We start from the raw sequence: 15,511 nt of genomic DNA, 5'->3' as shown, positions 1-15,511 counted from the left end.
TAACAAATTTGGAAATGCTTTTAGCTTTCTGTTATGGAAAGTTGGTCAAGAATCTTACAATGCTAATGGGATGTAATTTATTTCTTTTTAAACCACTAGTCATTGTGAAACATCAGTCATTAAGAGGCATTCTCTGCTTCTGAGTTTTAGAGTTTTCCAGAATCACTTTGGTGAAAACATTTGATGAAATATTCCTGGATGAAAACTGCTGATTTAAAAACATGACCAAGTGTAATGGGGCTGTTTGGGGTGATTAAAAAAATAGAGGTTTGATGTAGAAGTCAGAAGACCTGTAGTCAAATTCAGGATCTGTTTACTAAGTTCTTAACTTGGCTACTTTATCAGAAGGGGCTTAAATTTACTCACACAAGAAAAGACAAGATTGAACTAGATAATCCCATTCTGAAATTCTAAATCTTTGGATTTTTTTTTTAGTTTTTTTTTTTTTTTTGCAAGGCAATGGGGTTAAGTGGCTTGCTCAAGGCCACACAGCTAGGTAATTATTAAGTGTCTGAGGTTGGATTTGAACTCAGGTACTCCTGACTCTAGGGCCTGTGCTCTATGCACTGTGCCACCTAGATGCCCCTAAATCTTTGGATTTTTATTTTTTTTTCATCATTATGTAGAGAAGCTGTAGTAAAGTAGGAATAGTGATAAATTTGGGTTTGAATCTGATCTCTGCAATTTATTTGCTATATGACTTCAGGCAAGTTAATTTATCTGAGCCTCAGTTTCCTAATGTATAAAAAAGAAATATACCACCTGTCCTGCTTACATCATTGGTGTGATATGAGGATTCCTGGTCTGGAAATAGTTTTCTTGCTTCCCAATCTTGAGCCTTTGGTGAACTAGTGCAACTCTATATTATTCTCTACTATTCTTACTCTCTTGTCCTTGTGCCACTTGTACTTTATGAAACTCAAACTGTGGATTATTCTTTTTTTTTTTTTTTTTTTTTTTTTTTTTTTTAGGATTTTGCAAGGCAAATGGGGTTAAGTAACTTGCCCAAGGCCACACAGCTAGGTAATTATTAAGTGTCTGAATCTGCATTTGAATCCAGGTACTTCTGACTCCAGGGCTGGTGCTTTATCAACTGTGCCACCTAGCCGCCCCAGGCCACCTAGCCAGATTATTCTTAACCTCTGTTTCTTTTTCTCCTACTCATTTGCTGCTGAAGGGAGCTAGAGGAAGCCATGAAACTTCTGACTAGATTCATTATAAATTTATGCTTTCTAATCTTAATTGAGCCATCTTCACTGTATCAAGATAATCTCTCTCTTCACTAATTGATTCTTTATCCTATAACCCCAGTTGCTATTTCAAACCCTTTCTCTTGAGCCTCATTGTCCCCAATCTAAAATGAGGACTTCACTAAAAAAACCCAAAACCCAAACTAGACCACTTATCATAAGCTTCCTTTTTTCCTTCTCATCTCATATTCCTTTGATATCTACATTTATTAAGTCTCCTTTTACTATAGTCTTTGATAATGAGCCCAAGGCCAACATCTTTTCACGTACTTGATTTACTCCTTCTTCTCTATCAGTTTGATACCAACTACATAGTCCTTCCAGTGATATTGAAGACCTCCAGGGCCTTACCATCTGTCCTTTGTCTGGTATCCTCAGATCCTCTAGGCCATAATTGATTTCTTACCATTACGCTCTCCAGACCTGTGGTCACTGCCATTCTGAGCACATCTTCAGTTCTGATATCTCTTAAAAGACTCCTAGGTCTTGCCATATGTACCACTGATAGACACTTAGGACAGATAGATACTTCCCATAAAACCTGTAGTTGAACTTATTTATATATGCTATCTCCTCCAGTTAGAACATGAACTCCTTGTGAGCAGAGACTTTCTATTTTCTTTGTGTCCCTAGAACTTAGTTCAGTATTCGGCAAATAGTAACTATCTAATAAATGATTTTTCCTACATTCATCATTCAATTTCTCATGTATTGTCATCATTTCCTCTCCTCCAGCCTTTCAGTCCTTATTATCTGATCTATGATTGTTTTCCCCACTCTATAAATATACCCAAGGCTCCCCAGCTTTAAAAACAAAACAGAACAAAACAAACAAAAACAAAAGGCAATTATCACTAGGTTCTAATATACTTCTTAGTCAAGTACATTATCTCCCCTCCCATTCATTCTTAGCAAAGCTTAAGAAATTCATCTTCACTACGTTCCTACATAGCTTTTCCTTTCACTCAATTATACATCCTCTGCAATCTAGTTTCTAACTTCATCATTTCACTGAAACTATTCTCTTTACAGTTTGACAAATATAATGGCTTCTTAAAAAATTCAGTTTTGTATTCACTACCTCCCACATATTCCCTCCCCAACTCATTCAGAAGGAAAAGAATACAATACCCATTATATATCTGAAATCAGGCAAAGCTTATTTCCACATTAGCCATATTGTGAAAGAAATCAAAAGCAAGAAAAATAAAGGGAAAGAAAATATTCTTTAATCTACATTCAGGATTCCTCAGTTCTCTCTGGTTGTGGATAGCATTTTTCATAATGAATCCTTTGGAACTGTCATAGATAATTGTATTTACATTTATTTAGTATTTTATTTTTCCCTAGTTAACACATAAAAAGAATTTTTAACATTGATTTTTTTAAAACATTGAGTTCTAAATTATTTCCCTTCTTCTCCACTCTTCCCTCATTGAGAAAGCAAGCAAATGTGTAGTTGTGCAAAACATTTCCATAAAATTCATCTTAGGAAAGAAAACAGTCCCCTCCCCTTCAACAAAAAAAAAAAAGAAAAAACTCTCAAGAAAAAGAAGTTTAAAAAAAGTATGTTTCAATCTGCCTTCAGACACCATTTTACTTCTTTCTCTGGGGATCCACAGCATTCTTTGTTGTCTTGGGTCACAGTATTATTGAGAAAAGCTAAGTCTTTCATTGCTGATCTTCCTACAATATTGCTGTTACTTTGTACCCAGTATATTTCATTTTGCACATAGATCATTGTATTGATAAGAATAATTAAGTCTTTCATAGTTGACTGTAATAAAATATTGCTAATACTGTGGATAATGTTCTAGTTCCACTCCCTTCATTTTGCATAATCTCATATAAGCTTCATTTTTCTGAAACCATTCTTGTTCATCATTTCTTACAATATTATAATATTCCATTCACATAATAAACTACAATAGTTCAGCCATTCCCCAAGTGATGGGAATCTCTCAAATTCTTTTTTCTTTGATCCCTTTGGGACATAGATCTCATAGTGGTATTGCTGGGTCAAAGGGTATGCACAAATTTTAATCGCCCTTAGGATATGGTTTCAAATTGTTCTCCAGAGTTCCACCAACAGTTCATTAATGTATCTATTTTCCCACATGCTCATCAGCATTTATTATTTTCTTTTTCTATTATGTTAGCCAATCTGATAAATGTGAGATGACACTTCAGACTAATACTTCTTTTCAGGTATAATCCGTCTTGACTTCTATGTAATACTTTACTATTCTCTTTTCTCTGGATTTTTATGACACTTAGTTCAACTATCTGTTTAGTCATTTCTTAATGTCTTTGTTGGATTTTCCTCCATGTAACCCTTTTCTCCTCTGCTTACAATAGATGTTCCACAAGGCATCATACAATATATAATGCAAAGACAATAAAATACCTTTATAGAATTTGGGGACATCCTTTTGAATTATCTTAATCTTTTCTCTAAAAAGAAAACTCAGGCAATAACAGAGAAGTGGTAGTAGAATAATGGCCCACTTTTTTCCATTTGCAACACATTTAACCTGATAGTGTTTTTCCTTTCATATATTTTTTTTCTTTGGTTTGTGGTGTTTGAAATGTTCTCTGCTCATATATTTGGAATTAGGAATCAATAGGTTTTTTTTTTTGACAGAGGAATACTTAAAACAAATAACTTTTCTATAAGCTTTTTCTTTTATTAGGCAGATTGATTGGATAAATGAAAACATGACACATGAATCAAATGAAAATAATTGATATTTTTAAAGGAAGAAAAAGTATAGGAAGTCTTTCAACATAATATAAATGGTTTTGTATTTATTAAAAACCCATTATATATTCCTTTTTAAACCTTACAAACACCTGCCAGGATCTCAAACAAAATGTTTGTTGTATAAAACTTGAGGTTGGTTACTTAGTAAATCCCACTAGGTTATTTTACTAAGTAAATTCTTTGGTCTGGCTCAGCATGGATACTGGTTCCTTAAGAAAACTACTGAGAGGCACATGCTGTTTATTCTCCAGCATATAGAATAACAGTGTTGTTTGGTGAAATAGGACTTGCTTCCTAATTGTATTTTTCTGCTGTATTTGAATGTGTTGAATACTCTTAGCATTTAGGAAGTATAGTAGTTTTACCACAAAGTAGAAACTCCCTACTATGAAGGAAACGAAGGCAATGAAATTGATATTCCAGCTGTAATAACAAACCCAAATGTTCTACCTAGGAGGGGAAAAATACTGGCATGCTGCCTGTTTTCACACTTACATTCCTTTCAGACCTAAAACAAGTGTAATGTTGATATGAATGGATCTGTTCAAGGTGATGCTGTCTTTCAGTCTGCCATGCAGTCTTGCGGCAAAGGTCCATTGGTGAGATGGATCACATGTCCCAGAAAGCTAACCAGAGCTAACTTTTGTTTTCTGTCAAGGAAGGAGAGATGAGAAACAGTTGCTCACTTCTTTATAAAAGACCCTGGTGTTTGCAATGACATCTTTTGATTCCTATTTGGATCTAGACCAGCTCAAGTTATTTTGAATTTGGTGTCTAGTAGGCATTTCAAACTCAACATATCCAAAACTTGTCTCCCTTCCAAATTTCCTTAATTCTATTAAGGTCATCACTTCAATTTTCAGCTAAAAAATTAGAAATTTCAATGTCATCTTTAATTTACAGAATCACAGAATCTGATACTGGGAAGGGACTTCTAATGTCTAGACAAAGAATTCCTACTCTAATTACCCAAGTAATCTTCTAGCCTCTGCTTTAAGAGTTCTCAGAAGGGTAAACACCCCACACTTTCTCTTTTGAACAGCCTTAATTGTAAGAGTTTTTCCTAATATTAAACTTAAATTTATTTCTTTATAACTTCCATCCATTATTTCTAGATTTGCCCTTTGAGGCCAAAGAAGAACAATGCCACTCTTCCTCATGATAGCCTGTCAAACATTTGAAGGCTGTTACCATGTCCCCCTTGACCCTTGCTTTCATGATAAAAATTGCCAGTTCCTTCAACTAATTTTCATAAGACAAAGACTCAAGGCCTGTTTCCCATTCTAGTTGTCTTTGTCTTGATTCTACAGAATGTTCTTCACAGATTCTGCTCTCTAGAATTGAACACTCTTCTCTAGATGAGGTCTGATGACCTTCCTTTGGAAGAAATACTCCTATTAATGAAACAGAAGATTGTGTTAACTTTTTTGACTTTCTGAAATTTTAGACTCAAATTGAGCTTATAAACATACCCACATATATAACAGATATATTTCTAAATTTTATTTTTAATTTATGGAATAAACCGTAACTTTCCCATTCTATACTACCAATTTTAAATTGATTTATTTTAGAACTTAATTGCAAGGCTGTACATTTATTTTGATTGAATTTCATCTTCTTAGATTTAGTTCAGTACTCTAGTCAAGTATTTTTTGGATTATGACTCTTTTTGCCCTGTGTTTGCTGACCCTCCTAACTTTATATCATCTTCAGATTTGAGAAGCAAGCCACCTGTATGTGATTCAAGATATTAATTAATCAAGACACTGTGCCATATAGCACAGAGTCTAGTACAGATCCCTGATGTACTCCCCTGGAGACCACTAGCCATGTTGACATTCAGTCATTAATAACTCTTGAGTCTAGACATCTAATCAATTTTGGATCCATTTGATTGTATTTGATCTACTCCTTATCATTCCTCTTTCCCAATAGTGTCAAAAATTTTGCAAGACTTTTTGTTAAAAATCTAAGTAAAAAATATCAATGTTTTCCTCACTGACAATTTAGTAATCTTGTCAAAAAAGAAATAAATTTATTTTCTCAGTAATTAAAATCAAATTCACTGGTTGATAGTTTAATGGTTCTCTTTGATGATGAGGATGAGGATGAGAATGAGGAAGAGAGGAGGAAGATGATGATGATGACATTTGCCCTTCTCCAGTCTTGTGGCATCCCTCCATCTCTCCCAGTTGCTTCTTCCCCCCACCCATTTTTGTTGTCTTTAGCTTTCTTTACCACTTTTGGATTATAATAACTTTTGGTATTCCTAACAGTGTTATTTCTTGATTCATTCTCACTCATCATGTAGAACCAATAAGTTTGTTATAAGTCAATTATCATTTTTAGTTTCACAGCATCTCTCACATTCCTTTTCTAACAATACCATCACTCTAATTCAGGACCTTCTTTCCTCTCAACTAGGCTATTGAGACTCCTAATTGGTTGCCCTGACCCTAGTCTCTCCTTATTTCAATGATCCTCCGTAAAGCTAACAACATAATGTTCTTAAAAGCACAAACCTACCAAGTCACTTCTCCATAAACTCAACTGATCCTTGTTACCTTTAGGGTCAAACATAAACTGTTCTGTTTGGCATTTAAGGACCTTAATAATTCTACACAATTGTTGGTACTCTCTTTGACACACTTCATGGTCCAAGAAAGCTTGTCTACTTGCATTTTTTGTACATGATACTTCATTTCTTATCTCCAAGTGTTTATACAGCCTTTCATCTATGTCTGAAATATACTCCCTGCCAACCTCTACCTCATATCCTTCTTCAAAACTAAGACCAAGGAGCAGCTGGATCCTATAGTCAGGAGTAACTGAGTTCAAATTCAGTTTCAGCCATATGATACTTACTAATTGTGTGACCTTGCGTGAGTCACTTAACCCTATTTTCTCACAAAAACCAAACAAAAATACCAAGGTCAAGAGCCACATTCTATAAGATGTTTTTTCAAATCCTCCCAATGGTTATGTCCACCTTTCCTCTAAAACTCATTGTTTGTATATATTTGTACATATTCTATATGTGCACACCCATATTTGTGTACACACAAGCATACCTATATATGTATATGTTGTCTCTTTGTTAGAAAAAGAACTCCTTGAGGAAAAAAAATGCTTCACTTTTGTGAATCCTTGGTGGGTGATTGTTCCTATCTGTAAAATGGGTAAAATAATAGCACTTACCTCTCAGACTTGTAAGGATCAAATGCAAAAATTTGCCCTGCAGCGTGGGTACTATTGCTAGCAATGCTGCCACTGCTGCTGATGCTATGCAAAAACTTTAGGAATATTTTCCCTGCCTGCCCTCCTGGACCAATTAAAAATATCTTAGGTGCCTCCTAACTACTCCAGGAGTCACACTAATGCACAAATTCTATACACAATCATACTCCAGTTTCATATAGCACAATATGCTTTTACAATATAACTCATTATTTAGGGTCCAAACTGAATAACTTATTGTCAAAAATCTTATTGAATACCCAATTTATTCCCATGTCAGACAACAATCAAGGTTTTCTGTCTGATCAGGGACAATTTGAGATTTATACTGAGATCAATCACACTAAAGCTGATATGCTGATATGCAGGTTTGGGACCATTTCTCTTCCCCCTCCCCCTCCCCCTCCCCCTTCCCAATATTACTTACCATCTTCTTACAATAAAATGGATGAAGGGGAAGACTTTTCATTGAAAACTTAAATAGTTACTTTAGAAATAGAAATCTTTGTTCGTTTCAGTTGACAAGTATAGTTTGAGTCCAATTACACTGCAATTCATCAGGTCTATTATACTACATATTTGGAGATAATCAATAATAATCAATAACTGTGTCATCAGCATTAGAAGGAAAGCTTGGATAGCTTTTTCAATAAGTTGATAATCAACATTGTCTTAAGATCTGGAATACAATGAAAGATAAATGAAAGTCTTTGTTCTTAAGGAACTCAGTCCAATTGGGGAGGAAACATATAAATAGCTATGTATTTATAAGCTTTATACAGGATAAATTGGAAATAATCATCAGAAGAGGGCAGTAGAAATTAAAAATCAGTAAAGGGTTCTTTTAGAAGGGGGTATTGTAGCAAAGAACTTGAAGGAAATCAAAGAAGCAGGAATGCAGAGGTGATAGAGAGTTCCAGACATGGAGTCTTATATTTTTTCTTCCTCAACATCCATTATTTTTATTTTGTTTACCATCCCTTCTCTTTTAATTTTTCTGTGGTTGTCCTCAATTTTATCTTATTTAATATTTCAGCAACACATTCTTTCAAGAAATATATATTTTTCATTTGAATTATGATTAAATATTTATTTATTAAATGTAAGTTAACATCAGAAACTCCAGAAAAATTTCAAATTATTTTATAGTAGCAGGATTTAGTAATTATACTGAAGTTGCTCATGTGAAATGATTTCTACCAGTCATTTTGCAAACTTAAAAATTCTATTTAAAGTCATTCACTGTTATTGTTGTTGCCAGAAGTCATATTCTGCAAAACTTGAAGATAAAATAGAGGTAACTTCCATTTTCTTTTTAATGAATCAAGAAATTAAAAACCATTGCTTTCACTTCATAGGAAAAAGAAGTTGTTATTAAGCCCCACCTTCATCCTTTTTTTTTTCTTCAAACTCTGGGATAATTTCTTACACTTTTATTTTGCTCCAAAGATTGGGAGTTTAGGTCCATTTGGTTTGAGTGGTTGGGATGCTTGACATGTCAGAGGTGTTGTGGGGAATTGTGAAACCAGGAACTGATAGATAATTACTATTTGATGGAAGAAGACGACAAAAGTATAAAAATATAAGCTACACTGAAGTCAGCACTTCTTTGCCTTTCTATAATGCTGGCAGTATATAAAGCCCTTTCATGAAGTGAATAGCTCACATGAACAGGAATCAGAGAAAGTACATATAGAGTATTACTTGTTGAACAAAATTTGCTATATCCAGATGGATGATTTTTTTTTCTTCTATGGCTATGGAAATAACTTTGTGCATAAATTTTCACAGTGGGATTTTTGTATAGACAAAAGTGTTTTCTATTATTTAATTATTCCAAATTATCTATACATATTATTAATACTACTTCAAATTTCCATGCTATCAGATATGTGAGTACTTTTGTCACTCAGATTACATTTCCCCATATGCTAATAGAAACTCTCATTAATTACTGTAACCAAAGATATTCAAACTTGGGTGCCTAATTTTTGGGAGGAACCTTGAGGAAAACAGCTAATTTATTCCTCAAGGGACAGATGTGTCATCCACTATGGAATGGTACCTGAGGCCCTCCCAGTTTAAGAGAATCTGTTAGAAATTGAGTTTAGTTGGAAAGGACATGTGGAGATCATGCTGAAGTCCAGAAGTAGAACTATTATTGAAGGTTTAATAATAATTCTGACAATAATGCATTTCTATAATAGTGAGAGGAAGCATAATATCAAGAAAGTTAGTTTCAACATCAGAAAGATCTGGATTCCACTTCTAACTCAGAAGAATGCTGGTTATATAGCCTCAGTAAGTCAGTTAAGCTCTTACTGTCCTAGGAAACTCTCTATTAAAAAAATTATAGAAACCTGAATTGTTAAAGGAAGCACTGTAAAATTCCTTTTACCAGTGAAGTTACTGGTCCAGGTCCTAACCTTACCTCCACCATTATCCCTACTCCAACCCCTACCCCTATCCTATCCCTATCCTTGTCCCTTTCTCTATCTCTTTCTTTCCCCCAACTCTTTCTCTAGCCCTAATGATATCAGGTCATTGTTATTCATGTGTGGTCATATAATTTCTTTCTTCTCTTTCTTTCTTCTCTTTCTTTCTTTCTTTCTTTCTTTCTTTCTTTCTTTCTTTCTTTCTTTCTTTCTTTCTTTCTTTCTTTCCTTGTTACTTTGTTTCTTTCTTTTTCCAATGTATCCCTCCCTTGCCTTAGAATTAATATTTTCCTACTATATTCTCAACATAGGAAAGAGAAATGAAAACCTAGTTAAAAATTTTTTTTCCCTCAAATTTTCTCCTAGGGGATGTCTTCCATGTCACCGGTCCCAACAAACTCACCTTTGAAGAGGCAATAAAAGAGTGTACCAACCAGGATGCTCGACTTGCTACTGTGGGAGAGCTGCATGCTGCTTGGAGGAATGGCTATGACAAATGTGATTATGGCTGGCTGTCAGATGCCAGCGTGCGCCACCCTGTGACTGTGGCCAGGGCCCAGTGTGGAGGTGGCTTACTTGGGGTGAGAACCCTGTATCGTTTTGAGAACCAGACAGGCTTCCCTTTACCTGATAGCAAATTTGATGCCTACTGCTTTAAACGTAAGTCTTTTCCTATTTTTTAAATTAAATTATGAATTTGAAGAGTGCGTCAAAGTTATGAATTGAAGACTTTTTTCTCCATGGTAGTAGATTTCATTTCATGTTTTCTGCTCAGGAAAATGATTCACTATAATAGTTTTGGAAAAGAAAATAGTTAAACAGCAGTAACTGAGTTAAAAATTAAGTGGACAGCAAAGTTAGAGTCAGGAGAAAATGCCAACTTCAGGTCCCAATTGTGCCCTATCATGTCTTACAATCTCAGCCCATGTTTCTGAATAACTCTCCAGGTTGGAAGAGATGAGAAATTGTTGGTGCTGTGATGCTGAGGCATACTGTGGCCAAGTTAAAACCTTTCCATTTTGGTTTATGTCATTTCCTGGACTGATCATTTATCTTGAATTGCATAGCATTTTTAATGGAAGTAATTTTTAGGTGAATAACTAGAACTTCCTAAAATAAAATATTATTATAGTTCACCAAAACTGAGTAGGTAAATACCTAATTATCTTTCTTAAAATAGAAAATGACTAATAAAAATAGAATGACTTCCAATAAACAATTCTATAGTTATATATATCATTGATATATATGTATATATGATTTTATATATATATTTTGTCTTATCTAAATAGGCTAAATCTAATACTTAGACTTCTAGTCTATGAAAACTACTTGCAAATACACATTTTCAATGTTAATTAGGTGATTATTCAAATTTCTTAGAGCTTCTAGATCTTCTAAAAACTCTAATTGATTCTCAGTTCAGGTATTCTAGGTCTATTCTTACCAAAATAAATCCTTTGGTAAGCAAATAAAGACTTAATTGAACAAATTAGTACATTAGCACCTTGCTATAATGCTGATCTCAGAACTTATCTCTGTAGGGAAGAACTAAAAAGAACCCCGTTCTATTTGCATTTCATACTATCATTAGCTTTAATATACTGAGGCTCCAATGTTTCTTGTTGCAGAGAAATGAAATAAAATAAAAATAAAGAATTATGCAGCTCATTAATTGGAGACATCAGTGATCTTTTAAATTGGAAACATTAGCATTACTCAATGACTAGGAAGAAATCAAGTTGAGATAACTAGGTAGCCCCAGAATCTAAAGTCTGCAGAACAGATGTTCACGTAGTGGAGAGGAGTGATGTCACATGCTGCTCTATCCCAGCTAAGTTTGCCTCCACTTCTTGCCAAAAGGCTGGTTCAGTTCCCACTGACTAAACTTTCTGAGTGTTAAAGCCACATGTTGTATATTTAGCTTGAGGCAAGACAGCCAATCAACGCGGAGCCAATGGGAAGACTAGATTTTTCACAGGCACTCAAGCAACTGAGCTCTGCCAGAGAAGGTGTCACTCTTAATTATTTTCAAAACAAACCCTGTATTTATAAAAGGAGAAAGACATCCCTTTTTTCAAACTAGGTTCACACAATGATTATCAAAGTACATTGGGCTCTAAAGCCTGCTTTAGATTGAATTACTCATACGATTAAGGAAAGAACAGATTGGGATTGGTGGAAGACAGAGAGAGTGTGTTTGTGGGTGAAGACAAGAGTGGTGAAGGGACAGAATTACCCAGACTTTAGTTACCCAGGCTTTACTGCTTGAATACATTTTGTACCATTTGTACCTGACATTAGAAAGCGTTTTTTTTTTTTGTTAAATAACTAGGATGCGTTCTTCAAGGCAACCACTCCCCCCAAAAACAAAACAAAACTAATGTGAATTAAAATCAAAGCAGTTCCCTGCCCATTTGTGAATAAATACAGTTGCCATTTTCTAAGAAATTTATATTAATAATAGATAGAGAAAAATGGAAATAAAAAGACATTTTCTTCCTTTCTGATAGAACTACTCCTTTCAAATCTAAAACCCAATAAACTTTGATATATTAAGCCCAATTTTCATTTGAAGCATCACTCAGGTTCTTTTAATATAGTAGATGAAATATATTCATTATTGGAACATTGAACTCATTTTGTGATTTGTGCAGCTAACCTATGATCTTCAAACATTTTCAGTGAAGAATAGACTGTCTACAAATAGAAGTGAAAGACTTGCCCTAATGTCAATTATTTCCCCCCAGTTCATATGAACTGTTTGAAGTAACTTTTGATATATTTCAAAGATTCAGGCAATTGTCTCAAACCCTTGGTAATTGTTGTCTACTTTCCCCAAATAGTCATGCTGTTAAATAATGAGAGATTATAATCTCAAATGTGGGGGGGTAAAAAAAAGGTAGACACTACTGTCTGGTTTGTGATCCTCAGTCACAGTTATAATCTGTTTCAGCCAAGAATGACTTTAGCTAAAGTGATCACAGATTTTTACAGCTAATTCTCAAGCAAAGTAATCTATGTTATCTCCCTTGGCATTATATACTTCATTGAGAATATATGGTAAGTTATATCATTGACGATTGTAAAATGATAGGCATGACTTTTCTAACTTCTTTCTCTCTATGAAAGAATGGGACAAAATATCCAGAATAACTAATAATACATGGACTTTAAAACTTTTCTTGCTCTCTAAAAACTGAATGGATTTTGTAATTATGTTAATAAGTATATTTATAAAATAGATTTCCTAAATATTTTCCCTCCAGGAGTTAATTTAGATATTCATTAAAAATAAAATAAAGCAAACCTCAGTCTAGCAAGTTGTTCCTGAGTCAGACAATTTATTTCTATACACTATAGTGATTAGATCTTAATAAGAATCATAAAACTCAGGTGTTGCAAGTGATCTTTAAAAGTCCTTCAGCATATATCTCTAATTTCAGATTAACCCTTAGACTACTTTTGACACTAGGGAGTCACATCTTTAAAAGTTTTTGAAGGTCTCCAGAAAAGTAGATAACATTTTTTCTCTGGTAATACATTTTGATACTTTTATAAGTCCCACCATTAACAGAAAAGGTCTTCACTGATCTAACCTAGGAAACTCATGCTGTAGTTTAAACCCATTTTTTTTTTCATTTTGTTTTCTCCTCAGTGAGGGTAGAGAATAATTGGTGACCAACTTACATACATTTGAAGTTCCTCCCTAAATTGTCCTCCGGCCTTTTGGCTAAAAAGTTCTTTTATTTTGATGTCTTATTTTGTACGGCTTTAATCATCTTTATGATCTTTCTTTGAACTGTCTCCAAATTTTTCACAACCTCCTTGGGAAGTGAACATGGTACTCTAGTAAAAGACTAATCAGTGCTGTACATAATAAAAAGATTACCTATGTAGGTATCCTGGTAATTTGCCTGCTGTGTTTTTAACTATAGTGTTAAATTTTTACCCATGGTGAATTAATTTTCCACTGTCCCCCCACCCCAGATCTTTTTATGCTACTTGTCTACATGACCGATCTTTACTCATTTGTCTTATGTGGGGAGTTTGTCTTTTCATCCCAAGTTTATTCCTTTATATTTGTCTTTCTAGAACTTATTGAAATTGTTTATTTCTAACAACTTCTCTCAATTGTCAAATAATTTTAAATGACATATTATTTGTACATCCAAGGTTTATTTGAGCTTCTACCTTCACCTGTAATAGGTCTAAATGTATTTCTACTGAACCCTTTGTACATATCTCCTAATAATAGTATTTCACAACTATTCCTAATAATAGTATTTAAATAACATTGTGCAATAAGAGATTGATTTGTATGTAGCCTAACATAATCATTGAGAATAAGAAGGCATCTCTAAAAGTTGAGAAACCCAATTAGAAATAAACAGAAAACAATCCTTATTCTTTGTCAGTAATACAAACAATTCATTTTTTAAAATACAGATTTGCCTTTGATGTGAGGCAGCTGCTGGTAAGCTAATCTACTCTCATATTGCTGATAAAGTTTTACATTTTATTAGGAAACACTGCTTCATGTCTCCCATCAGAAGCACAAAACAAGATAGCCTGGTGGACACAGAAAGCAACAAGTACAGTAATGTGAAACATCTGTGTGGAAGGCTGGCTATATAGGCTGGAAGGGAGCCTTCAAGAAAAAAGCAAGCTATCTTTTTATAAGCTTCATTAGTAAAGAAATTGAGAGAATACTGGTGGTTATTTTCTAAAAGAACACATTTCCACCAAAACTCCCCCTTGGAAGGGAAATGTATGCAATTATATTTCACTATTTTTCTCTTTTCACATTCTGCATCAACTTAGATATGAAGCATCTTCTTACACCATGTCCTTATGTGATAATTTATGCTGTCTTTTCAAATAAAATTAATTTAGTTTCTTGGTTGTCGTAGGTAGTATGATAGAACAGATAAACTGTACTGTGATCTGACTCAGTTGTTGACAACCACACAAACTCTCTCTCTCTCTCTCTCATAGATGAAGGGTTTTTCCTCCTATAGGCATGGCCTTCATGTAAGTTTTGTATAGACTTGCTAGAATAGCCTTGAAAATCAATGGATGCTTCTTGTTTGGGAAGAGAAAAGAAATGACTTATATTTAGAGCATACTTGGAAGGAATTATTTTTATTTCAAAATTCTAAAGAAGTTGAAAAAGACACAGTCAAAGCCTAGAATATGACTTATGACATAAAGATATCTCCAGAGATTGGATTGTAGTCAAAGTGAGAATTCAGGAGTATCTGACTCCTGACCTCTGAATTGACTCTAAACCTATATTTACTGCCTCTTAAATTAATCTCAGTAGCAAAGAAAAAAAATGGCACTGGGGGGGAGGGGAAGAGTACCATTGATTTATTAATAATTGATTAATTTAAAATATCATTAAACATTTAAAAATATATCCTTAGGAAAGTCACTAAATTTTATCATGATATTTTCATAGGAATTTGCCATAGCTATTTTTCTTAGACTTTCCCTTCAAAAGTTATAAAAAGATAAATTTGAGACATGAAACTAAAATATAGTTGACATATGAAAACTCGTAAGACAAATCTAGATAGAGTTAAATGAGAAATTATAAGGTAAATAGATATAACCAGAAGTTGTCTGAAAGTTTCTCAGAAATTAGTGTGATGAAATTAAATACACTGTCTAGGAAAACAAGAAAACAAAATAGCAATTAACTTTTAGCTTAATTTGTTTAAAAAAATCCTAATCTTTTTCATATCAATATTAACAGACACAAATAGGCAGGATCCAATAATGTTTAAACAGAGATTTGTTTAAATGGACTTTGAGGA

The 15,511-nt window shown here is 33.8% G+C and overlaps 1 protein-coding gene across 3 annotated transcripts in view; it reads left to right on the top strand.

Moving 5' to 3' along the window:
* VCAN (versican) overlaps positions 1-15,511 on the top strand; it is a 133,126-nt gene that overhangs the window by 38,353 nt on the left and 79,262 nt on the right. For all 3 annotated transcript variants that reach the window (XM_074204539.1, XM_074204537.1, XM_074204538.1), the window contains exon 6: positions 10,056-10,349. In XM_074204539.1, the coding sequence (XP_074060640.1) occupies positions 10,056-10,349 (294 nt within the window). The remainder of the gene's footprint in view (positions 1-10,055; positions 10,350-15,511) is intronic.

Source organism: Macrotis lagotis, chromosome X (genome assembly GCF_037893015.1).
Source record: "Macrotis lagotis isolate mMagLag1 chromosome X, bilby.v1.9.chrom.fasta, whole genome shotgun sequence".
Classification (NCBI taxonomy): domain Eukaryota; kingdom Metazoa; phylum Chordata; class Mammalia; order Peramelemorphia; family Peramelidae; genus Macrotis; species Macrotis lagotis.
Note: the sequence above shows the minus strand (reverse complement) of the source record. Positions and strands in the feature narration are given on the sequence as shown.